This window comes from Protobothrops mucrosquamatus, unplaced genomic scaffold (genome assembly GCF_001527695.2).
Source record: "Protobothrops mucrosquamatus isolate PMUCROS unplaced genomic scaffold, P.Mucros_1.0 scaffold1535, whole genome shotgun sequence".
Lineage (NCBI taxonomy): Eukaryota > Metazoa > Chordata > Lepidosauria > Squamata > Viperidae > Protobothrops > Protobothrops mucrosquamatus.
Window position 1 is genome coordinate 204,887 of NW_015387706.1, and position 27,187 is coordinate 232,073.

General features: G+C 34.9%; 1 protein-coding gene across 1 annotated transcript in view; it reads left to right on the forward strand.

Moving 5' to 3' along the window:
• The window catches only part of SHPRH (SNF2 histone linker PHD RING helicase), a 55,005-nt gene extending 28,428 nt beyond the window's left edge, over positions 1-26,577 (forward strand). Inside the window, exons 15-30 of the mRNA XM_015822364.1 lie at positions 1,542-1,630; positions 4,024-4,116; positions 4,781-4,888; positions 9,136-9,278; positions 10,163-10,336; positions 10,665-10,727; positions 11,130-11,355; positions 12,723-12,866; positions 13,762-13,863; positions 15,416-15,487; positions 16,744-16,932; positions 17,376-17,468; positions 17,696-17,782; positions 21,280-21,458; positions 23,746-23,826; positions 25,187-26,577. Of these exons, the coding sequence (XP_015677850.1) occupies positions 1,542-1,630; positions 4,024-4,116; positions 4,781-4,888; positions 9,136-9,278; positions 10,163-10,336; positions 10,665-10,727; positions 11,130-11,355; positions 12,723-12,866; positions 13,762-13,863; positions 15,416-15,487; positions 16,744-16,932; positions 17,376-17,468; positions 17,696-17,782; positions 21,280-21,458; positions 23,746-23,826; positions 25,187-25,283 (1,940 nt within the window). The 3' untranslated portion in view covers positions 25,284-26,577. The remainder of the gene's footprint in view (positions 1-1,541; positions 1,631-4,023; positions 4,117-4,780; positions 4,889-9,135; positions 9,279-10,162; positions 10,337-10,664; positions 10,728-11,129; positions 11,356-12,722; positions 12,867-13,761; positions 13,864-15,415; positions 15,488-16,743; positions 16,933-17,375; positions 17,469-17,695; positions 17,783-21,279; positions 21,459-23,745; positions 23,827-25,186) is intronic.
• Positions 26,578-27,187: the final 610 nt, after the last annotated feature.

Here is a 27,187-nt window from a genome sequence, read left to right on the forward strand (position 1 = left end):
TGTTTTAACTTCACTAAATGAACTGTTGTAAGTGGAGGACTATCTGTATTTAATTTCTTATGAATTGGACTTAAACCATGTTTCAGCATGTTGTTGTGTTTGTATTTTTCCAAAGGGACTGTATATTTAAAATATTGATTGTTTGTAAATAGTACATACTCATTTTGACCATTCCAACTAGTTTTGATAATGCAGGGAAGTTTCTTGTCCAAGTCATTCAAGTTTAGTGTAACTTTAAATAATAATTTAATAATATTTTGCATAGAAGTTACAGCGAGTGGCAAGTGAAGTTCTCAGTTTTAGAGTTCAAGTGCAATGGGAAACCACAGTTTTCTTGGACATCAATAACCTACCTGAATTTCTGGTTTATATATTTCCTCTCCCGTCTATATTTTCATGATTGTAAGGAGAGGGCTTGAAGTTTATGCTTAAGAAAACACCATTACACATTATATCCCTGCTTTGCCTTAACAGATCAGAATCTGAAATCCAACTTTGATCCCAGACTCTTTTCAATATCAGGCACATTGAAGTATGGTTTCAATTTGAAAACTGATCAAACTGATTTTTTGCAGTTATAAAATTAGAACCGAAAAAGAACCATGGGCATCAAGTGATAGTGTTTTCCTATTATACTTGAACTGGGCCTGGTTCATTGTTTGAAGTATAACACAACTAATCAATAGTATCTGCCCTGCCCCTATTTTTTCTTCAAAGATAACAACAGTTAACTCCTGGTATATTTTTTACAATTTCAACCACAAGGCATGCAAGGAATAGCAAGGGCAGTACTTTGAGAATTGGCAAGCAGAAAGCAATTTTCACAAATAATATGAAACTGATATTTTAAACCAGGGTTCCCCAGCCCCTGGTACTGGGCCGCGCCCTGCCCACAACCGGTCTGCACAAACAAGCAAAGTCCCATCTGTGGGATGCAGGCAGCACACAAAACCACACACTCTCCGGTCCTCAGAAAAACCTTTCTCCACAGAACCGGTCCCTGGTGCCCAAAAGATTGGGGAACTCTGTTTTAGACAATGGTCACTTCATTTGTCTGAGTTTTAGTAAAAGGATTATAGCAATGGAAAGAATTCAGTGGACGCATCCCACAAGTCTATTTGGTAAGAAGTTTGAGTTACCAGCTGGTAATTCAAACAGACTGCCAAATATATGGCAGCTTCACCCTGAAATAGCTGAACAAGGGAGAACTGGCAGGGCAAAGATGAGGTTTCGGATTTCGGACATTTTGGTTTGTTAATTCCAAAAGAGTTTCCTGAACCATGTTTTATATTATTTCTCCTCCCCATCCTCTTTAGTGAAGAGAACAACTCAAGAAATGTCATATTTTTATTATGGGAATAACAATTCTGTGATAGACTTTTATTTTTTTAACTTCATTTTCAGGGTGGAAGTTTGGTTGTATATATATATTTAATGTAAAGGTACTTCTTTAAAAAAGGGTAATGATAACGTATACATAATTTTATGTAAGGAGAAAACAGAAATGCAATGTTCCAGTCTGAAATGTGCTAATTTTTCAGGAGAATATGCTTTGGCGGCGGATTTGTACAGAGAGGTTCTACGTTCCTCTGAAGAGCATAAAGAGAAGCTCAAAACGGATTCATTGCAAGTATGTACACTAATTCATAGGTTTAATCTATGAATTCATTTATGAATAAACAAGTACATCTCCATTTCATTTTATTTTGCAGTTGTGATTGATGCAGATGGATCTAAATAATACTGTTAAAGAACAAGGCATAACTATCTTAAATAAATGCAGATCTTTCTTTAGAACAACACTGTGTGTACATATATAATGCTCCACTTATCATTGAATTACTTATATTAGTTTTTTGGTGTGTGGTAGTTTTTTAAATCTTTATGGGCATTTTTGAAAGAATTGCACCAGTCTATTTGGAATATAGTACTTTACAGGCTTTCAGGACTGGGGTCAGCCTTTTGACCATGCCAGGTCAGGAAACAGGTTCCATGAAAAATGTCAGTATTCTGCTTTACTGATATACAGATAATCCTTGACTTATGACTGTCCAAAGTTACAGCAATGCTGAATGAAGGGATTTACAAGTCATAGCTCTTGCAGCACCCCTGCTATCAGATGATTATTATCTGGGTGATGGGCAACTCTTTTGCACTTACAACCAGTTGCCAAGCACCCCATGATCACATGTTTGCCATTCATGATTTTCTTTGATGGCTTCTCTAGGAAGTCATTGGGAAAGCCAGCAGGGAAGGTCGCAAGTTACTGAGGTAATCTCCTCTACCTGTGCACCCTCCCAAGTTTCTCTGGGGGCCCTCTCAATTGCTCCTGCTGCCTTACACACCATAGACCTGCTGCCCCCAGCTGATCTTCACCATCTTCGGTTGACACAGTATGCCAAACTGGCACTGTGCAAGGTAGCTGCTGGCCATGCCAAGCCTTCGTCATGCTTGTGCCATTCTCCAGATCACACGCATTCCAAATTCTCCAAATTTCATGCCCATTATTGAAAGACCTGGAAAAGATGGTCACACGTGGCCAGCAGCTTCCTCATAGGGCCAGAACAGCCACACCTCCTCAGTAGTGAGAGCAAAAGACGGTGATAGTCAGCTCAGGTGGCAGGGTCTCTGGGATTCAGGGTGGCAAAGATGACTGCAGCTGGGTCTGGGCTGGGGTGCTTCCTGCGCTATTGCAGCTGTTGGAACTTCTCAGGATGCAGTGGCTTTGCACTGCATTCTTGGAGTTTCCTAGTGCACAGTGGCTTTGTGCTATGTTGCTGGGCCATGCTGGGGCAGCTGAAGCTTCCAGGGGTGGCTGCAGCTACATGCTGTGCTGGAGCTTAGAGATTTTTTGCAGCTCCAGAGCCATGGTATGCCAAGAAGCACCTAAGCCACATGGTTCTGGGGCTTCTTGCTGCCCTGCAAGTTGTAAGGATGCAGGGTGGTTAAAAGAATAGAGATAGGGGGAATAGGCAGTTGGGGGAAGTTGAGGGGAGAGACAGTCTCTTACCTTGGAAAAGAGGGTTCAAGTTTGGAATGGCTTGGTGGAATTTGCTAAATGATTGCAATGGGGAATTGCCATCGCTAAGCAATGGGGTCATGTGATGTCACTTTATAGCTGCATCACTTAGCAATGGAAATTCTAGTCCCAGTTGTAATCATGAGTTAAGGACTACCTATATTCTTTCTCCAAGGTCATTTCTGTTGTTCTCTATGGTTACTGAATTGAGTTCAGTAATTTTCTGGAACAAATTATTGGATCAATTTTGTGTGGTTGTATAGCTCTATTTGTCATTGTCCAGGTGACTGATATATTTGTGTAAATGTGTTTGACAGTAAAAATCTAAAATGATGGTTCTTTCACTTCAGCTTCAGAATGCTTTGAAAGCTCTTGAAATAAATAATGTATTTTCCAGTTATTAATTTACAATATTTATATTTCTTCATATCACACATTTCCATTCTAAAAGCCTACTTTTTGTCCCTTTCCATTTCTTTGATGTGCCTATTGGCAGGGCTTGTGAAGGTCAAACACAGAAACTGGAGCAGAAAAGGCCACAAATTTAAGTACACATTCCCCCCCCCCCCCCGGCTCAAATTTTGTGCTTTCAGTACACTATTTAACTTCAGCAATGAAAATATTTTCATCTATGCAGAAATACATGTTTTGGACAAAACAGTCAAAGGGCTTAAGGCAACCATTTTAAAACCTTTCATTCCTCTGTCCACAAAAGTCCCTTCAAATGAGCAGAATTTTTCATCCCATCATCCATATTTCTTGCAGCCCTCACAGACTTTTACTTATTTTTTTTAAAAAAAAAAAGATCATTGATTGTAAAAAATAGCCATCCTGGTCAGTTGCCCTGATCTGAAAATGTGTATATACAGTACTATACAATTAAACGTAAGAAATTATTTTTTGAGTTTCCTTATTGCACAAATCTGTTACACATTAAATTGTTCCCTATTACAGTTTTCAGAATATAATAGACTTCATGACAGGCATTTATGTTACATTGACAGAGACTTCATTCTACACACAATCTGATGGAACTTCTGACGGGAAATCATCCTGGGATACCACCCACTTTAAGAGATGGCAAACTTAAGGAAGAGGTACTTGTTCATTGTATACATTTCAGTATGTGTGAAGGAGCACCTATTTGCAAAAAAATAAAATAAAAACAGATCAGTTGTATCTACAAATATAGAACATTCCCATATGGGACAATTCATGATAAAGTCTGTACTGGTTCCAGGGCTAGCAAAAATTTATCACAGTATTAGGGGGTGGAGATTCTTTGGCTCCTGAGGAATATTCATGCCAACACCCAGCTTTTTGTGCTGTTGATGCTTGCTTTCCAGTGCTATGAGAAAAATGATTTTGAAGAATGGTGAAGAAGAAAAAGTTTTAAGCCAGATTTCTCTGTCTGAAGTTAGGCTGTCTCACTAACTTCAGAGGAAGAAATTGGATCTATTCTGTGGCTAATAGATATTGTGGTTGATACCATGAATAACTGATTCCCCCCTGTCCGAAAAAAGATTTTTATTTGGACCTGCCTGGAGTCTTCTACCAGAGTTTAAATTATACTATTCCCCTTCACAAACATCTGTTAATTATACTTTGTTGTGTTTTATTGAAGTCATTAATCAAACCAGGCTAATATTCTAGGATGGCTTCCTGTAATTACAATAATATATCTGCAGATTAACTGTATTTCATTGTTAGAAGGATTTCTGTCAAGGTTATATGACTAACTAATCTTTCATTTAAACGCAGTGTGAACAACTCCGCCAGCATTATATGAGTAAATCAAATGCAGAAGTTGCTGAAGCTCATCAGGCTTTGCAACCAGTTATACAGACAATTCATGAACTCCAAAGGAAAGTAAGAGATGGCTGCCATATTTGATCTGTATCTTTAACATACAGAGATACTATATTTTTGCATCCTTTATCACAGGGCATCTTGAAATCAGGATGTGCAGATGTTTTGACTTAGAAACAATTTGCTTTGAGTATGCAGCAACCTGTTTTCAAGTGCAGGACATTTTTTAAATCATGAAATGGGCTGTTTGAAGCATTTCAGAAGTGCTTCAAGCTTTTACATTTGAAGCAATGATGTTTTGAGCTTGAAACTATATGTTCCAATATGCTCAGATAAGGTGCCACATCTCATATAGAAGTTTCACACTCAAATAGTGGTATTCCAAATTCAGAATGGTTTATTTTGAAATGTTTTGCATAGCACAAATTGAGGATCTGTTATAATCAGTTTACTGAATTATAAATATGATTGTTTATTAAAGGCTGTTTATTAACAGCCTATCATTCAAAAGCTAATTCAGTTCTTTAGAAATGTTTAAGTGGTCACATCTTACTTGTTACCTTTATTAAGAAGAGAAAGTACTAAAAAAAACTAGCTCCAGCATAGAAATTGTTCTAAGACTAATTTAGCCAAATTGTTAAACACATATTGCCATCATATATTCAGATAATTTTAAAAAAATGTCTCCACATTAGAATTATCTGCCCGGGCAGTAACTATGTCTTTCACCATGTTCTTCAAAGAATTCTCTATAAAGACTTCCGGTTTTGTGTCGCAGCGAGACAGACACAGGAAGGCAGGGCTCTGCCTTCCGTGCCCAATTTCACCCTGCTGAGGGCCCTGAAAAGGGCCTAAAGTCACCCCGAAGAGGCGATGAAGAAAGAGGGGTGCCTCGTCGATCATGGAAAGATGGCGATCTTTCCGTTCAATCTGAGGAAAGTCCTCTAAACCGGCAGGGGAAAGACCGGCTACATTCCTATGGTTGACCGAAGAAGAAAAAGCACCAATTAGCAAATCATAAACAGCATGTTTGGAACTGGGTGAGAATATTGATCCTTTCTTTATTATTTTACAACTGAATTTCCTGGGGAAGGCTCCCAAGAAGCTAAAAACCTCCGGATGTGAACAGAAGCAGTGTTTTAATTTTTTTATGGGGGACAGAAATACACAATACTGAAGTGGGAGTAACATAAAGCTACAGTTTTGATAAATTTGAGAACTAAGATAATTCTTAAGATTTTATCTTTGGGGAAAAAAAAACATTGACGTGAAATATAAGAAATCAACCCTTTGTTTTAAGAATGGAAATGGATTTTGAATGACATCTAGTGGTGGATTTGAGTACAGCACTATAACTAGCTCCCTGGCTGTTTGGTTATTTTTAGCTTAAGGGAGAACAGCTGGCAATATAGGAAAATATTTTGGCATACCTATCATCCTGAACTTCTTGGACTATAAACACCTACTGAGCTTGGACTTTTAATCTCAAGAGCTAGTGGGAGAGAAAGAAAAAAATTGACTTTTGAATAACTCTGACTGGGAGAGACTTTTGAGCTGTTTTCAGGGAGGTTGAACATTTTGAACACTTTGAACATTGTGGATTACAACCTTGCCTGACTGGCAATTTTTAGGATATCTGACACAAAGGATCACAATAAAATATTGCCATTAGGATTATAAAGGCTACATATAAAGACCAGAAAACTAGAGGAATCTTTGTTCCACTCTGACTGAGACTGGTGATACTAGAGGATTTCTAGGAATGATGCCTCAAGAAAAAACAAACACCTTTCAGAAGGAAATATACTCTATGCTACAGCTAATTCACCAAACAATTGTTGTACACAAAGAGGACATAAAAAGAAACCATAATGAGACTAAAAATAACTTAGATGATATAAATGAGCAAATCTCCAAATTGAAGCTACAACTGGAAAGTTCCCAGACAATGACTACAAAATATGAACAAATGAACCAGAAATCAAAGGATGAAACAGAGGAAATGGACCTAGAGACAGAGGAGATAAATACTGCAAGACTTACCTAATACAATGAAAATGAAAAAGATCCTTTACTCCTTAGGTCTCCAAAATACACCTGATGACAAGGAAGAAGATTTTTAAAAATGGAACATAGCGCTGTCAGGGGAAATGTCACAACTTGGGAGACAAAAAATAAAAAGAGAAATTGAGAGAGAAGGAAGGTGGGAGTTGCTTAGGGAATGTGGGTGGGCGAGTTTTCCTCATGCCAAGCAGCTTTCACAAAAATGGAAAGAAAATTCCTGGGGAATTTAATTGTCTTGGGTTGGAAAGCTACTTGGCAAAGAAAGAAAGCGAGAGTTAGATTTAAAAAACAGAGGATTTGACCTATTAGAGGTAGCATTACCTGTTTAAATACCTGTTTAAATATGATTAAAAGAATGGATGACCCTTAGATATAACTAGATTTTTATAATGAAAGATATGATATAGAATTAAAATAGCATTTTTTTCTTTTTTTATATATGGGAAATATGAAAATAAGAGGAGAATTAGTATGAATAAAACCTTTAGCTATGTAAATGTAATTAATATTGAGAAAATCATAACTGACAAGATACTTCAAATATTGATGGGAAATCAAAAACAGGAGATTGATTTATGAATTGATATTATTGTTATTTGTATAATATTAGTAAAATACGATGAAGATGTTTATATCTAACTATATATCAATAGTACTAAGAATTATAACTGTGTAATGAGAGGAAAATGGAAAAAATATGGGAAAGAAAGGAGGATCAGGGAAAGTGCAGTACTAAACAGATTTAGGCTGAAGAAATTAATGTTTAATATGTGAACCCAGACAACATGTTGTTTACTAAGTGCTAAAGATTGTAATTTTTTAAAATCAATAAAACATTTTTAAAAAAGAATTCTTTATAAAAACATAATGCATAAATATATATATAGTTTCAGCTATTATCTCTCTCCCTAGGTATCAGTTTAGTTTATGTAAATGCTGTTATTTGATGCTGCCTGTATACCAAACTGAGAACAGAACAGTACACACTGAGTTTAGTAGTTCCTCCAGATTTAATGGATACAGACATCCAAGCCACATGCTAATCAATCAGAAGCTGCCATATCGGCTCCTTAACTTATATTTTGCGTGAAGCTGGGCCATAAGGCAATATTATAGCATCAGAATGGAGATGGAAATGTGTATCTTTGATTCCTATCTACCAGACCAGTTGTGAGAGTCAATACTTTGAATGATTCCCCTATATCCCAGATCAGAAGGTATCTTTACGCTAAGGAAACTAAGGACATTTTACAGTTAGGATCTCTAGAAAGTATGATATTATAGTTACATTCTGCTTTTGCAATGAGCTCAGTTAGATGTTTTAGCCTAACTTCATAAAACTGGCATGAGGTAAGACAGTACAGATGATTGAGCTTTACAGCTCAGCGGGGACTTCATCCATGCCTGCTGGTCAAAGTCTGACACTCTGTTTCTCCATGCTAGAGAGAGCATTGTGCAGCACTAGAAATGACAGATGTAGTTACGGAATGACTCACTGAATCATGGAGGCATTCATCTTTGGAAGCATTAGCAATGGATTATTCACAAGACAATGTCTTTTGAGAGTGCTGTTTTTCAGGAATAAAAAATACTATGCGTCAGGTAGATCTTGTATTTTTTTCTTCATAAATTACCTTAAGGTATCTGGAGCATTTACTACTTTTTTTTGAGAATCTCACAAAGTAGGGTGGTGATAAATAGGAATTTTGTAACTCAGTATTGGTCCAATAGTAAAAGGTTTGTTGTTATAATCTTTTGTTCTACCAGGCATGTTAGGCACAAGAAAAAAAAATATTATTAGACTATTTTTGTAAGGCAGCTCTGGTTATACATGAGCATATACATTAGATGGAAATGTTACACATATCAAAAATTGATACAGATAGACACATTGACAAACATATTTCTAGAGCTTGATTTCTCAGGTTGACTTAAAATTAAGTAAAGATTGCTAAAGATTCCCTAGCGAACTTGTTAAAACAAGCTGGGCCTGTATTATTGCATATCCATGTATGAGGTTCTTTCTTTTGGTTATTATTTTTTAAATCATACTATTACTCCATTAATTCAGTTTCTCTGCATAATGTATTTTTTTTTTGATACTTGGAGAAGACAATTTTTTCTTATCATGAGTTTGATCTCATAGTACTGTTAAGCCTGTCGTGATGCAGCTTGGTCCAGGAAAGCATGATTTAAGGGACATTTATTTATGGTCACATTTATTTATTTTTTGCTATACCCAGATACGCTCCAGTTCACCTTGGTGGTTGGATGTGATTCAGTCAGCAATACAGTATGCGATAGATGAGGAGCTTGTACAGCGAGTACAAAATGATCTAACCAGCAATTACAAACAGCAAATGAGTAAGCTCTCTATGGCAGATAAGTAAGTCAGAAATTGAAAAAAATGCTGCTAAATTTTAACTTCTTTATTACAGTTATGTTGTTTATGGGAGAAGTCATAAACATTTGCAATAACCTGCAATATTAAGTGAATCTGTATGGTTTTACATTCATACTGGGCAATCTTGAGGGAGGGAGAGACATAAGAAATTCTCATGCTGGTTGTTAATGTGCAGATTGCACAAGCTGGCTTCTTCATGGTATCACAAGGCCTACTCTAACTGTTTAAGACTTCCAGAGAGTCTGTTCAGGGTAATTTGTCTGTTAACTTATGTTATCTATCCATAGCCAATCAGAGGAATAAATACGTTAAAATAATTTAAATTAAAAGGAAATAACTTTCTGTCCTGGCACATTAAAACAAAGATGGCAACTTTTATGGAGTAGACATAGCTTTTTTTCATAGCACCTCTCTTGAAAATTGATCTCCATGCTCCCTATCTTCCCAGCTTTCGTTTTTTTTGGATATGTATAGGTAGGTAGGTAGGTAGGTAGGTAGGTAGGTAGGTAGATAGATAGATAGATAGATAGATAGATAGATAGATAGATAGATAGATAGATAGATAGATAGATAGATAGATTAGATAGATAGATAGATAGATAGATAGATAGATAGCACTTGACTGAAAGAGTTTACCATTTTTATGTTCTAAAGATATAATATGGAATCTACACATATCTAAGTGCATCCCTAAAAACAACATTATTCTGGAGGTTGCTATGTTGTTTAAAAATCTATGTGATTAATTATGACACCACATTGGAAATATCAGATTGTGACTAAAGCCCATCCATTTCAGATATGTGACTGAATAGATCTGTTCCAAAATAACATTCTAACTCCTTGAATACCCATTTATCTCCTAGATTTCGTGACTGCAGAGGACTGCAGTATCTTCTGACAACTCAAATGGAAGAAGTGAAGAAACTGCAGAAGCAAGTGAGAGAGGCTGTGAAAAATCTGGAAGGACCTCCTTCCAAAGCGGTTATTGAGGCTGCCACTATCTGCCATCTGCGGCCAGTAAGATTGCCGCTAAACAAGTAAGTGTAAAAAAATATTGGCCATGGACCAAAACTGTCATGAGATTATGTAATAGGTGTTATTGCTTTAAGACTTAAAAAAATCTGGTTGCTATACTGTGTTATGATTTATTTAGTTAATTGATTAATTAACATAAGATACATAGCCGATATGCAGCTGACACATTATCTTATTTGATTTATTTACATAGAAAAGCAAATTATTTATTGGTCAAATTCTCATTAAAACTTAATGGGAATTGATTTTGTATATTTCTATTGAAAAAGCTTCCTTACTTAGCAAGCACCTTTGTTTACTGATCTTCTTTTTGTAAAATTTGTATTCCAGTTGTGTTTTCTGTAAAGCTGATGAGTTGTTCACAGAATATGAATCAAAACTGTTTTCCCACACGTAAGTGCTTATTGCTTTCTTTTTTCATTGCACTTAATGACAAAATCAAACATCCAAAAGTAGTTACCGATAAAAAAATCACAGAAGGCCTGTGTCCTATCTGAATTTTAGTGCTGCAAAAAAAGATGCATTCTTCCTTTTTTTTAATGAACTTCTGTGCCCCTTATCCAGTGTGTAGAGCTTAAATGAATTGCTTTCTGTCACTGTGCTCTTTCAAGAAGACATTATATTTGGGTATGGCAGATGTGTTTTTTGAGATAATGAGATCACATCGTGTGTTCTCCTGCCCTTGTGGCACCTCTTTTCGAGTTAATGAGTTTTGTTTTGCCCAATATCTTTGCTTTTATTAAGATGTATAGAATCTTCAGATATGATGACAGCTGTAATGTTTTTGCATTAAAGTGTAAAAGGCCAGATGGCGATCTTTGAAGAAATGATAGAAGATGAAGAAGGCCTGGTTGATGACCGCTTGCCTACCACCAGCAGAGGTCTCTGGGCAGCAAGTGAAACTGAGCGCTCATTGAAAGCGATATTGTCTTTTGCCAAAGCTCATAGGTTAGATTCCAAGGCAATTGAAGAAGGAAATATCTTCTTGGAACTTTTTGAAGCATGGAAAAAAGAATATAAGGTATAACAAGAAGAATAAATCTCAGAAGAAATCTTAATATAAACAATAGTTGCTTGGTATATACCACTATAAGTAAGCTGCAAGATGTAGATTCAGATTAACTTTATTATGTGGACCATTGCAAAAAACTAAAAACACATGTAATGTATATAAAAAAGTAATGAAATAACAAGTCATTATATATATTGTGAACTTAATTGTTAATTCATTAGGTCGTGCCAAATTTTGTAATTGATAGAAAAAAACTTTGCCACATTTAGAGGCAGCTGGGTTCTTGTCTGAGAGTAGGTATGCTAAATAGAATAAGTTTGAGTGTCTAGGACAAACATGTCAAACTGGCGACGTCATGTGACGTCATGCAACGTATCGGGACGGTTTTGCCATTGACGACAATGGGGTGGGCGCAGCTTCCAGATGAGGCGTCCGGCAGTTTGACACCCCTGGTCTAGGATAATTGGTTGATAGCAGGCATATAAGATAGGGATATGTGTCTATATATACTTGACTTTTTTATTATTCTTATTGCTCATGCATCACTTTATCTAGTAAGAAATAGTTGTTTGGAATGGGAAGTTGTTGGAAGGAATTTGAAACTGTTGGCATTAATCAGTACTAAACTTGGGGAACAAATTTTTCATTTCTGGTTGTTTGAAAATACCTAGGCTAATTGCCAAATGTGTGTACAAATGTATCCATGACATATGTACAAATGTCTGTTCGATTTCCGTGGTGTGCTTTATATTATTTAAGTGTAAGTTATATCTTTAATTCCTACATAATGTAACAGTATCATTTGAGATTAAGACATCAACTGAAGTATATTATATATGTATAATTTACTTTCAATAACACAATACCAAAAATTTCATTATGAAATAGTGAATGATCTATAATCTTTAGTAACTATTGATATGACTTATGTGCTAGATATCTTTGAGCAAGATATATCTTGTCCCTGATTCATATTTACAAATGGGACATAATTACTTGGATTACTTCTTTAAAGTGTTGCAGAATTGTAATAATGTGAATGTCCATGTGCGTAAGAATATATGTGTATCTGGGTATGTGTGCATATATATATGCACATACATATACACATATATGAATATATTCAGGTAGATATTACTGGTAGAGATTTTTTGCATAGTTTCCTTGTATTCTGTAGAGATGGAATTGCTTGTCATACAACACATTTGAAAAATAACAAAGAGGGAAACCTAAGTTACTCCTTCCTATTATGTTTTCTGCCCTTGTTATTTTTAGAATATGTACAATTCCTACATAATTTATGTTACATGCTGAGATATGTTGTGTTGAACACAGTTGAAAGATTTTTTTTCTGATTAAAATAATTAACCTTTCAGTTGCTTCATGAATACTGGATGGTCTTGAGAGACCATGTCTCTGCCATTGATGAACTTGCTATGGCCACCGAACGCCTTAGAATGCGTCATCCAGAGGAGCCAAAACCCAATCACCCTGTTCTTCACATAATTGAGCCACATGAGGTGACATATCTTTATACTTGAGAAGCTCAAATATTGCTTAATAAGCCATGGTGGATCAGTTTGTAAAGCATTGAGTTGGAGGCTAACCTTATGCAGTAATGAGGGCCTTGGCACAAATTGCTACTTTGAAAGATTGCTTCAGCTGGAGTTGAAGTGACATTTTAGTTCAAAACTACATAGTCCTAATGATTAGCAGTCACTGAGGGCTATAATCTGAAACTAAAAATAACTAACATTCAACACTGCTAAAAGTATACCTCAGAGATACTGCAGGTTCTGTTTCAGACCACCGCAATAAAGCGAGTCATGAATTTTTTGGTTTCCCATTGCATATAAAAGTTATGTTTAAAGTGTGCATTAGCATTATGTCTAAAAAAGGTAGATACCTTAATTAAAAATGCTTTATTGCTAAAAAAAATGCTAATCATCATCTCAGCCTTCAATGAGTCATAATCATTGCACTGCTGAAGAGTCTTATAAAAACACATCTGCGAAGTACAATAAAATGAAATATGCCTGTATTTATTAGTCTTTTTTAGCAACTCTTTTATTATGTTGAAAGTCATATTTCTCAGATTTGTTTGTATATAGCAGATAGGTTGCTCATTAGCTTTAATGGTTCTTTGGAGTTGTTTACAATAAAAACACCGTAAAACATTTCAAAATTAAATCCATTTTAAACTAAAAGAGGAGGAGTAATAGTAAGATAATCAAACCACGTCATATAATATATGTCATACACTCTTCTCTCCATCTGAACTTCCTGACTGATGGTGGTTGAAAGACAGAATAATTTTAAACAAAATAGATCTCTGTTAATTAGCAGTAATGCTAGAGAAGTTGGGATATTCTACAAAGTTTTTCCACAATGTAATAAGAGATTTTTGGTTTCTAGGTGGAACAAAATAGAGTGAAACTTTTGAATGACAAAGCAGTTGCCAAATCACAGCTGCAGAAGAAACTAGGCCAGCTACTCTACCTCACTAATTTGGAAAAGGTAAGATTGAACTTTCCTGGGCTTACGTTATACTATTGCCTAATCCTTTGGAACATCCTTCCCCTGTCAGCGTATCCAGATACATTGGGTTTTATATTTAGTTGGTGTGATCCTATACAGTTTCTGGCCATAAACCAACCAAAGACCAATAGAATGGGAATGCATGAGGGTAGGATAAATTGTTTTCAAAATAGGATTTTCTCTTAAGGCCTATTTCATGGATTTTGAAAGACCAAAATATAGTGTCTGCTAACTGTTTTTAAACAGAACAAAAGCATTGCTTACCATTGTGAAATCACTAGGATCATGCCAGCGAATTCCAGCCTGCCTGGAATTAGCAATAATAACTGCTACTAGGGTTTGTTTCAGGTTTGCATTGCCTTTCCAGAGTTGCTATCTAGTTTAAGACTTGATAGTTATCTGTCTTTGATATATTTTTTTGGTAACTAGGAAAAAAAATCTAAAATAATCCATACCTATTTTAACCACCTTAAATATATATAAGAGAATGATTTGGGTGCAATCCCAAACCAGTTGAAGCACCACTTGAACACCATTGGCATTGACAAATTCACCATCAGTCAGTTGCAAAAGGCAGTTTTACTTGGAACAGGTTAATCCTGTGAGGATATCTGTAACACCATCAAATATCCACATCTGTCTATCTCAAATCCTTGGGAAGGACTTGATAGATGAACAAAAATGTCCATTCAGTCTGAACATCTGGCTTACTGTGCAACAATCCATAATTATAATTGTATATTACAATTCAATCTTTTATTAGTGTCACAGATCAGAATAAAATTAAAACATTAAAATAAAATAAAACAGAACAAGACATTATAGTGTATTACAATTAATGGTGGACTCATCAATGGGTGGCCAAAGTCTGCCTAACTTTTCAGACACTATAATAGAATTTAGCTATATATAACAATTGAGTTATAAAATCAAGACACTAAGAAAAGCTACACATATTTAGGTTTTTATTTATTTATTTTATCAAATATCAAGGCCATTTGACCCCTTGATGACTCCAGGCAACTTATAAATAAAAACAATACATATAAGAAAGAGCATAATTGACAATAAGAACAGAACACCAACTAAAAACTAGCTGTAGCGGAAGAGGGCTCCACAATCACTGTGTCTCCAATTGTCCCTTTTAACAATGTACCAGATGAATAGAATGGAATGGAATGGAATGGAATGGAATGGAATGGAATAGAATAGAATAGAATAGAATAGAATAGAAATTGGTCACTGTATTGTTCATACTGTAATCAGCTTTCAAGCTGTACTCCTTTGAAATGTTTTCTATCACTTTGCATTACTTTTTAAAAATTTATTTATATCTCTTTGGATCCATCTGCATTCTTTCATTTTTCTGAGTATTGTGTCATTTTGATTATTGTGAAATAAGAATATATTTTATTAATAAAAATGAATAATATTTACATCAAATTACCTAGTCCTAGATAATTATTTTAAGCAGTTCATAATTGATTTTTTACTTTTGTGGTAAAAATGCTTTTCTTTAATGTTCACATAGTCTCAAGATAAAACAACTGGAGGAGTTAATCCAGAGCCCTGCCCAATTTGTGCAAGGCAGTTGGGAAAACAGGTAAAATTCTCCATCGTGGCTTTTTAGTAGATAATTTAGTTCATTATTGGCATATGTGAAATAATTTTCTTTATCCAACTACACTTACAAATCTGTTGTCTTCCGAAACAATCCTATATGGTTATAATTCTGTATTTATTTTTTAAAAAGTATTGCTGCCAAACGAAAAATGTGTATGCAAAATGTTGCATTTTGACGATCTCAAGTATTATAATTTTCATACAGAAATATGAAATATGCTTCTATATCTGTCTCTTAAAATTCTGAAAATAACGATTGAAGTATATAGTACTACCTGATGAAATACCAGGTCGCTGAGCAGATATTCTAGGCATTCATAGAATTTCAGTGTAGTGTCCTTTTTTAAAATATTAAAAGTTGATGTCAATGTAAGTGCAAATCTACATAATTAGCTGTTTTTGTTTCATCTAATATTTGCACATTCTACAAGCAAAAGAAACCTTGGCTATAGCTTTTTGAACTTTTCTGAATATTGCAGCTAAATTCTGAATTCTAATAGGATAGAAAAAGAAGAATCCTACAGCAAATGTATTTATATAAATTTAATTTAAAGTTTCATAAAATGAAAGCAAATTTATTTTGCCCTGGAAATTAATCTCTGGGCCTTCATATCATTCTGAAATTGGGTGTCATCCTGCTCTCCAAACGAAAATCTTCTCTTGGAAGTTTGATTTTTTTTTCTTTGTTTGTTTTGATGTTTATGTATATGGTACACATTTCCCTATTACTGACCCCAGCATACTTTTATATGACCATAATAAAGAAATGTATTTGCTTATTTTTTTAGTTATTAAACTTATATGCCACGCATCTTGCTATCCGAAGCAATTCTGGGTAGCTTAAGTAAAATATATACGTAGTATTTTACTATAGAAATACATATTAAAAACAGAGATATAAAACAATTATCAATATAAAAACAGATTAAAATTGCAAAAGATACAGACTAAATATCATGAATATTATTAAATATCATGAGGCAATCAAAGAAATCCAGGTCTTGTATTTCAATTATTTGCAAGATTTCACTATTTTTAATGTATTTAAATCTGAGTGAGAAATCTATCTCATTAGGCACCTGAGCACATACTGTATTCAGGCTGACTGGTTAATTTAAAAATCTCATACGTATGCATCATTTCACTTTTTAAAAAACAACTGAGTAGTCCTTTTCTAGTTTTCTTATTGGTTTATGAATAACAAATAAATATTTTGTCTTATTTTTCTCCATCTAGTGGGCAGTGTTGACATGTGGACATTGCTTCTGCAATGAATGCATAGCTATTATTATAGAACAATACAGTGTTGGCACCCGCAGAAGTTCAATCAAGTGTGCCATCTGCAGGCAAACAACTTCACATAAAGAAATCTCCTATGTCTTCACAGCAGAGACTGCAAACCAGGAGGATGATATACCTGTGAAGGTAGACTCGATGCACATTATTGATGATTTCATTAGAAAAAAATCACATTTTATTTATTTGGAAGTTGGTTTTGTGGAATTAGTAGTTTCCACAACGTTTTTATCAAAATATATGTTATCCAGAGAGAGTTCTCTGCTCTTCCAAATGGCAAGTCATTTCATAGGATGAAATTTAATTTTTTAAGTTATTCTAGTGCTTAACTCTGGCATCTGAAGTAACTGGACATATCAGTTGGCTGGATCATGTTCATGGGAACAGTTTTATAATAACTTGATAGTCACATAAAACATCTCAGGTCATATGTCCCTGTTTTTCCTGGTGTACATGAATTGATATGCTGTAAACAGTGTTATAACACACATAATACATAATGTTATTTTGTAATTTTAGTATGATCTATACTAAATAAATGAAAATAATTTTTATTTTCTTTTTCTTGAAAGGGAAGCCACTCAACTAAAGTGGAGGCTGTGGTCCGAACTTTAAAGAAAATTCAGTTCAAAGATCCAGGGGCAAAATCTCTAGTTTTCTCAACGGTATTTCTAACATTTTAAAATTATAAAAAACCAGTTTGTGAATGTGTTATTCAACTGGGTTCTTGACTATTAATAAATTGATTGAAGCCAAATGTGGTCAGCATTGATAATTGTATATTTGGCCGTACTACTACTTATTGTTAAAGTAATAAGCAAGAAAACTCCCATATCTAGTACAACTATCCATCTTATTTGTAGTATGTAAACAACTTTGTTATATTTTGCAGTGGCAAGATGTGCTTGATATCATTGCAAAAGCCTTGTATGATAATAACATGGACTTTGCTCAAATCAATGGAATCCATAAATTTCAGGTATTGATTTCATTATTGTTATTATATATATTTTTTCTTTCCTCTTAATACTGACGTAGTAAGGATAACAGACATTTGTACCAAAGTAATTCATATTTGAACTGGTGAAATTAATTTATTTTCTAACATAATCATAATACTATAAATTAAAAAACAAAAAAGATAAATTAGACATTGGGTTGCAAAATAAGGATCAAGTATAAATTTAGCATCGTCCACCAGTTAATTCCAATTTGATATCAAAGAGGCATATATCCAAGGAATTAATGCCCCCACAATCTAGGATGGTTGGGAACAAGTAGGTCAGATTTTATCCTATCTAGCTTCCCATTCTTCCATGCCATTTTTCTAACTTTGCTAAAAAAAAACCAATCTGTTTCCTCTCTAATTCTTTTTTAATGAGGCCTGCCTGTTATACTTGGTGATTGCTTTATTTTATTCTTACCTGAACCTGTCAGGGCCCACTTCAACACTTCATCCTAAGGAAGCAGAACTTGTGGAAGCAGTTTCTTCCAAAAGGAACTTTTATTAAGAGAAGCTGACAGCAGGCATAATAGATAGGATCTGAGGGTTTCCCTCCAGATCAATAGGTAAAAAGTATCCCTAGCAAAACCTCACCCCATAGTTCATCCGGTCAGTTCAAACAGGCCAATCCCAGGGTGTTAAATTCGTTGTGGGGAAAAAGGAGATAACATCAGGTCGTCTCTGGGGCAATGTTTGGTCGGCTCTTCGCACCTTCCCTTGTGAACGCGGAGATAATCACGTTGCCAGAGGTACATTCCATTCTCCTCCCCCCCTTTTACTAGCTGACAACAAGGGGAGAGAAAGTTCACAGAAGATATATGCAGAAACTGCAAGGTGTTACATTGTAGCGATAGAGGAAAGCAAAGCAATAACCCACAAGCACTTGCCCCTCCCCTCCAGGAGTATGGCAGAACCCAGGAAGAGAAGAGAATGAGATGTGGGTTTTAGAAAGAAAAAGGGGTCCTATAAGATATGGGTTCTGACAGAACCACTTCTTCGTTTACTACAAAAAATGCAAATGAAGTCTTAGGCTGAAATAAAATAATTATAATTTCCAAATCATAGTACTTAATCATTCTATTTTATTCTGCTTCAGACCTTTTCACAAATGTAATCAAACTGAAACTGGAACAGATTCAGAAAAGGACAATTAGATCCTATCACTGAGGAACCTGGGTTGTGTTGTATTGTTTGCTTAGCTTTGAAAAGATTGAAAGTGGTTCCGCCAGTGCTAGCTTTACGCTATTGGCGCGAAAAAGAAATCGCATCCATTTTGGTTTGTTGTTCCCAGCCAGCATAAATTGGTAGTGATTTACCCTGGCTGAGGAGGAAAGGATTGCCATGGAAGCAAAAGAAATGGGGTTTCTTCTTTGCTCTACCAGTGTAAAATTAGCATAAAGCTAGAGCTGGTGGTGCTAAGAAGAAATCGCACCAATTAATGCTGGCTGGAGAGGAAAGGCTTGCAAGGAATCAAAATAGGCACCCTTTCTTCTTAGTGCCACCAGGGTTACACTAACATTAAGCTAGCTGTCAACTGTCCATTTTGTGTTTCTAGAAAAAGAAACTCCTGGGACATGATTTTACCAAGAGTGTAATATTTTACTGAAAATTTACATTGGCAAAGAAGAAGCAAAACCAGCTCTAATTTTCCTGTTCGAAGGGTTGCTAGTCAAACGATAGACTCCCTCGTCCCCACCCCCCAGGTGTTCACATTGTCCAATAGTAACATTTCTTCTTGTTATGGAAACAGTCCACTACTCCATCGAGCATGACCTTGTCTCTCAGAAGCCTAGATTGTCTAGATATCACTCCTCCCCCCTTTGCATTCCATCTCATTGTCAAAATATGAGTGAGGCAGAAAATATAGGTGAAAGGGCGGATCAGTCTTGACACTATTGCTGGCGGAGATTTGAGAAGAATCAAACATGAAGCTACCAGGAATTCATTATCCTCCAGTGCTGTCATATTCCAGAACTGCAACCTACCTGGAGTGCCCAGAAGTACAAGGTGTTCGGTGCTCAGAGAGATGGCCAAAGTAAGGAAGGCTGAAACCTGACCACCACTGAACAAGTCACATAAGTTGAAACGGCAAGACTGGGCCAAGAAATATCCGAAGACAGATTTTTCAAAGGTTTTATGGATTGATGAGATGAGAGTGATTCTTGATGGACCAGATGGATGGGCCCGTGGCTGGATCAGTAATGGGCACAAAGATCCACTTCAACTGAGACATCAGCAAGGTGGAGGTGGGGTATTGGTATGGACTGGTATTATTAAAGATGAGCTAGTTGGAGCTTTTCGGGTTGAAGATAGACTCAAAATCAACTCCCAAACCTACTGACAGTTTTTAGAAGACTCTTTCTTCAAGCAGTGGTACAGGAAAAAACCTGCATTTTTCAAGAAGACCATGATTTTTATGCAGGACAATGCTCTATTGCATGCATCAAAGTACTCCACTGCGTGACTAGCCAGAAAAGGCCTTAAAGATGAAAGAATAATGGCATGGCCCCTTTCCTCACCTGACTTAAACCCTATTGAGAACTTGTGGGCCCTTCTTAAACGGGAGATTTACAGTGAAGGAAAACAGTACACCTCTCTGAACAGTATCTGAGAGGCTGTGGTTGCTGCTGCACAAAACGTTGATCATCAACAGATCAACAGATCAATAAACTGACAGACTCAATGAATGGAAGGTTTATGACTCTCATACTGATTTTTTGGGGGGAAATGTCAGAAATGTTTATTTGTACATTTTGAGTTATTTGTTTATTATTCTCACTTTAACAGATGCAAATAAACGAGTGAGATGGGCAAATTTTCATTTTCCATTTAGTTGCATAATAATTCTGCACACTAATAGTTGCCCAATAATTGTGCACACATAGATATTCTCCTAAGAAAGCCAAAAGCTCACTTTTACTTTGTTCAATATTCAGGTTTGAAATTTATTAACATTTTGGATTGACTGAGAGTGCTGTAGTTGTTCAATAAGAAAATTAATCCTCCAAAATACAACTTTCCTAATAATTGTGCATACAGTGTAGTTAATTATTTGCAAACTCTAGGGACCAGTTTTAATAAATACAAAGTATTATAAATTAATAAAGTATAAGCTTGCTTTTTTTTAGATGAAGTTAATTTTGGATAGCCTTAGGCAAACTGAAACCAATCTCAAATCCATGAATGGAAACTTATTGCAGTTAATGCAACGGATGAATTGCTTAAACCGAGGAGGGCAATTTATCCACAGTATCATGGGAAAGGTTTTTAGTCAGGGATAATAAGGAGCCCATGTTATGTTTGCACATCATATTGGTTGTTTTATATATTTGTAAGGTACTTAGGATGTACTGTCACTAACCTTTAGTTACATTTATTTAATACACTGAAAAGTGGTGAATTTATATTTGTTCTCTCCCCCCACCCAACCTTATCCTTCACTGAAATGATACAACAATATTTTTATCTTCCAGGAAAACCTCTCTGCATTTAAATATGATCCCAAGATCAACATACTGCTTTTGCCTCTCCATACTGGTTCTAATGGTCTAAACATAATCGAAGCAACCCAGGTACTGCTGGTTGAGCCCATACTGAACCCAGCACATGAATTACAGGCCATTGGCAGAGTGCATCGTATTGGGCAAACTAAGTATGTTCCAAAATCTGGTTTATGTAATCTAATCCCAGCTTCATAAAAGGCTCTCGGTCCTTTTTTGCCAACCAGTGACTTTTACACACCAGTCAATTACATCCATTTATTTTAGTTTCTCCCCCTCCCAGGTTCACAGTTACCTCTGTGAATTTATGTACCCACACCATAATCCCAACAAAGATCAGTTGGGGAAAAACTTTTCAGACATGACACTTTAACACCAGCGGTGGGGGAAAAAGAAACAGGAAATAGTTTAGGATTTAACATAGTGACTCCAGTAAGTTAAAGTAATTTAACATTGTATCAGAAAATGTAACAAAGCATTAAATTGCTCTGACTTAAGAGTGGATACTTCTCAACCTTAATACTGTTCTGTTTAAACTATTTTTAAATAGTGATGGCTATTTTTTTACCTCTTACTTAAATTATTACGTTTATTCCCTGCTTTTTTGCACATGCACGTATTAAGTGTAGCTAATAAAAATAGAACAAAATATAAAATATGATGGTAAAATCAACACCATGCAAATCAGTTAACAATTAAAACATCATTTTCTAAAAATCAGGAGAATAGAGGCAAATACATCTTCCCATTGAAAACATTCTGTAACTCAGGAATTTTAGACCAAGGCTGTCCCCTACATTTTTAAAAATATTTTTATTAAGTATTTTAATTAGAATAGTTCCCTTACATTTTCAATATATTTTTGTAACAAAACAATATTTAATCTTAAAGAAAAAGTACAAGCTAAACATGCAAACCAAGATGGAAAATAAAACATTTTATATCTTTCTATTTTACATTCATCAGTAGCTACTAGTTTATCAAGGAATTCACTGATATAATACAACAGTGTGAGATACTATTGTAAGATATCACAGAATTTCTGCCATAAGAACACGTGTATCCACAACCTTTAATTAGCAAAAAATATCCCCTTTTCCAAAACATACATTTATAACAACCATTCCTTGACATCTGGACTAATACCACTTCTCCATTTTCTTCATATAATTCTTTTTGCCATCCATGCTTGATACAACTACAATTCCTGATATACCATTAAATTGCAAAACTTTGGTATATAACTCAACAGTACATTAACATATTTAACATTTACAGATTTTCCCACAAATTTATCCCCTACATACCAGCCAAGCTTTTGGCAGTGGGGCCTTTATATTGATACAACAGACAAATTCATTGTGGGGAAAACAGTCCCTCTTATAGTCAGGCCCAAACCATTTAAACTTAAACTTGCTGGTGTTGAACTTTACACTTTTAAAATTGTTCTTAGTGGTTAATGGGCAGCTAGTACAGATCTTTCAGAATAGACATGCAATTATTTTGCCTCGTATTAGTTGCAACTTCTGAATTCCATGTGTCTTACCCTAAATAGTTTAACATTAACATGAATGTAGTGGAGGATCTAAGGTTAAAACAGTATTAAAGCCAGTTGTCCTAATATTAAGGAAACTGTGAGCTCAAGTCCTGTCTTAAAGCCAACTGGGTGACTGGGCCAGCCACTCTCTCTCAGTCCCACCTGATAGGGTGGAAAATAGGAGGAGGAAGGTATGTGGGATATGTTTGCCTCCTTATTTGTAAAAATAAAGGCATGATACAAATAAATAAAAATAAAATTTTTTCCAGTCTATATATCTTTCAGGTACAGTGATTTTTACCTTCCAGCATTCACATAGTGATTACGCTTTCTGGTGAATTCTGGGAATTAATGTCCACACATTTGGAGGACATCTAAATTATAGAAGTCTGATTTAGAATATCATCTTAAATAAATATATTTAGTTTGCACGTTGTTGTGCTTATGGTATTTCTCCTCCATGAAATGTGAAGGAAAGAGATACCTTTGATTGATCTAGAAAAATACTGTTCCATTCCAGTTGGCAGATAGTGTAACTACAGTTGGTTATGTCTTTGGTTTGTTAATTTGATTAGTGGAACAAAATAGATTGAAAATATGTCTGGTGCTTTTTTAAAAAAAAAAACAACAGCCCTTGTCTTTTATATAATGACTATTTCCTGTATATCATTTTTCTAAAACGGTATTTTAAATATTACTGAAACTGTAGTTAATTTGATTTTTTTAAATATCAACTGATTCTAATTTGTTCTTAAAATATGCATGACTATTGAAACCATTAATTAAAAAGATTAAGACTATAAACTCCCTAGTAGTAAATAAAGCTTTTGGAGCTCAGTAAAATTTACTTCTGAGTAATAATATACAGTAATCTTTGTTAATGTTTTGTTTCCAAAATGCAGACCTACCATTGTTCATAGATTCTTGATTAAAGCAACAATAGAAGAGCGTATGCAAACAATGATGAAAACTGTAGAAAGGAGGTAGGTAAAAATCAAATTGACAATACAAATGTGTGAGCCACCCAATATGTAAAATCATGTAACTGCAACTCTGTGCACATATCTATATAAATAAAAATGTAAATGTTCGTTTGTTCAAAATCTTAAATCTCTGAAAGTTCTTCACCGATTGCTTTGAAATTTTGACACAACGTTGCATTCGAATACGCGCGTGTTTTTATATACCTATATTATATAGATGTCACACCTGTGACAGGTAAAACATGCTTTTTTGAAAAATCACCATCTGTTGGACATAAAAGCAACACACGCTACGATTTTACGATTCCATTTACAATTTCCAAATTTCCAATTCTTTCTTTTCCATTTAACCAGACTGAGCCACAGCAACGCGTGGCCGGGTACAGCTAGTATATATATATAAAGGAATAGGTTCCATGGAATTAAACGGGAGTGGACATGTAGAATTATATCAGGGATTAGAATTAAGATGTAAAAAGGGAGAGGCATTGTCCAAGAACTCTCAATTGCAGGCATTTTCAAATTGTAGTGAACATTCTTGTTGCAAAAATAATCCGAAGCATAATAAAAACTTTCTTCAGTGAAAATGTCTCAGACTAATATAGCAAATAAGAACAACTGGAGTTTGCTATATCCAATGATTGGAAAAGTTTCTAGGAATTACCTTCGTTTGTATTTTGAACTCGTCATCAAGCTACTACAACTGAATCAGTTCCTGAAACTGATCTTGGAAGCTAACTTTCTAGACCAAAAGAATTTATCTGTTAAATCAATTATCTCATTTTTATTAGCCAAATTCCCAAGAATCATACAAGACTGTGTGCATAGGAAGTCTATTTGTTTTGGTGATTAATTATTAGGCTATTTTTTTGACCCCTCACAAATATAATTTTTTCTGCTTTTAAAGTACTAAGGAATTATGTTTGCTTATTGTATGGCTTATTAACATGATAGAATCAAATCTCAACTTCTTTATTCTCTTTGGTTGACCAAGAGATCTATCAATATTTATACTATATAACTTTTTGTACAGTATATACATTTTTTACGTATGAAGTGGTAGCTTAGTTTATTACATAATTTCTAATTATGTGAATCATTTTACTTAGAAATTAGATAAAATAGGATTGGAAAACAGTATACCTTTTCAAAACTAAATACCATTATAAACCATCCTGGAAAATACTTAAAATTATCAGCCATGATTTTGTAGTCCTTAGAAATGAAGTGGTGTTCTTGGTAAACTGCCTTTTCCTCAATGATCATTATAAAATAAACCTCTAGTGCAGAGCTCTGAGAGTACCTTCTGTTTCTCAGTCATCTTGATTTGTTCCCTTCCTCTTTCTTGTTTTGTTTCCAGTCATTCTAATTCTTCTCTGAAACAGTCGGAGGCCTCTGTGTTAACTGTAGCTGATTTGGCAGATCTTTTCTCAGAAGAAACTGAAGAACTCGAATGAAATAATCTATTTCAGACTCACTGAGGTTGGAAAAGGGCCATGACTTATCCAAGAGACAAGATAATATGGGTTAACTGTCAGAAATTCTGGTAGATGTCACCAATTATTTACTCATTTTAGGATGACAATATGGATAAATAATTTAAGTTCTGTGATTTTGAATTTCTTCAACATATTATTTTGGTTAATGAAAATGCACTTTATTTAGAAATTAATAAACTATAACTTTGTACTTCCAAAGAACCTAAGAACTGTAATCCATCTTGAATTGTGCATAAAATTGTTAATTCAGTATAGTTTGTTACATTAGAAAATATAATTGAAAGCAGTGGGAGCAAATAGATGGCATCATTGCTTGGATGCACAAATGAATTATGCCTAGAATTTCTGATCTAAGAGAATTAAATAAGAGGCATATATTGTTTGCTTCATCAAAAAATTCAACTAAACATTGAAGAAATAATTTGTATGGCAAGAAGGATATCATTAAATAAGTATCGTCTCCATTTTATTTTTTGCAGTCAATTATTAAAATAAGTTTCAAAATAAGCAGTTACATTTTTGAGGGAACTTCTAATGGTGCTCCTGTGATATCATGCAAGTAACAGAGTATCATTTATTCTTAACCTGCTTATCTTTAGAAACAATTTTAGTTTTTATAAAACAATACTTATGCTATGATACTCCAATTTAAATTTGTTTTTTCTTGTTCTTAAGTTTGCTGTTAATGTGCTCTTTGTAAATGAATGCCTTTTGTATGATCTTTGTCTCAAAATAATAGTTAGACATATCCGTTTAGATATGTTCAGATTTTTAAAGATTCTTAAATTTGTATTGTTTTGTTTAAAATTTGGGTATTTGTATTCTGTTTAAAATGGCAATGCTTACTCTTGCATTCAGTTTGATACAATTGTAAGCAAAGAATGACAGACTTGCTAATTACTAGCTCTGTTGTATTGTTTGTTCAGTTTTACTAGCAAGTTTTACTATTAGCCATTAATAGTAGAAAAAATAAAAAAATAAATGTATCCAACCAGTGAAGAATTTAATAATAATAAAACTAAACTCACTGAGATTTCATATGACTTTCTTAGAAAGTATCTGTGTAGAATAATCTTACAAAATTGACAGTTCTAGATAGGTAAAGACTAGGATGCAAATTTAAAGTAATATTTGAAGGCTGAAAGTTTCATTGTGGATATTTTATGTTGCCAACATTCGTTCCTAAGCATTACCCCCTGCCATCTTTGTATTTATTATGTGTTATTAGCTTGGAGGTCTCTTTCCAGGCAGAAAAAAACAATAAATATTTTTAAGTAAAAGAAATAGCACAGACATACGCTGGTATACATGGGATATCAAGTTCAGTCCCATTTTTTTTACAAGTTTACCTAATCAAGCTCAGTGTGTCAGTCGTTACATCCATTTGTTCAGTGACCATTGAAGTTACCACAGTGCTGAAAAAGATGGGTTTACAACTGGTCCTTGAAGTTCTAGTCCAGTGATGGCAAACCTTTTAGAGACCGAGTGCCCAAACTGCAACCCAAAACCCACTTATGCATTGTCGGTGCCGGGTGATTGTGGCCCATTGGGTGGGTGTGGCCCATTGGGTGGGCATGGCTGCGGTGGTAACAGCAGACTGGGTGGGACTAAAAAGTTCAATCAATCAATTCCAACTTTGCAAGATCTTTTTTTTCCTACGAAAAGTTGAAATTGACTGATTGATTGAACCTTTTTTTTTTCACACAGCGGTGGAGGCCGAAAGCAAAAAGGTTTTATAAAACCCAGCTGAAGACCTAGGACTAGGGTGACGGCGCGTGTGCCCACAGAGAGGGCTCTGAGTGTCGCCTCTGGCACCCGTGCCATAGGTTCGCCACCACTGTTCTAGTCATTGCCGTGCCCCT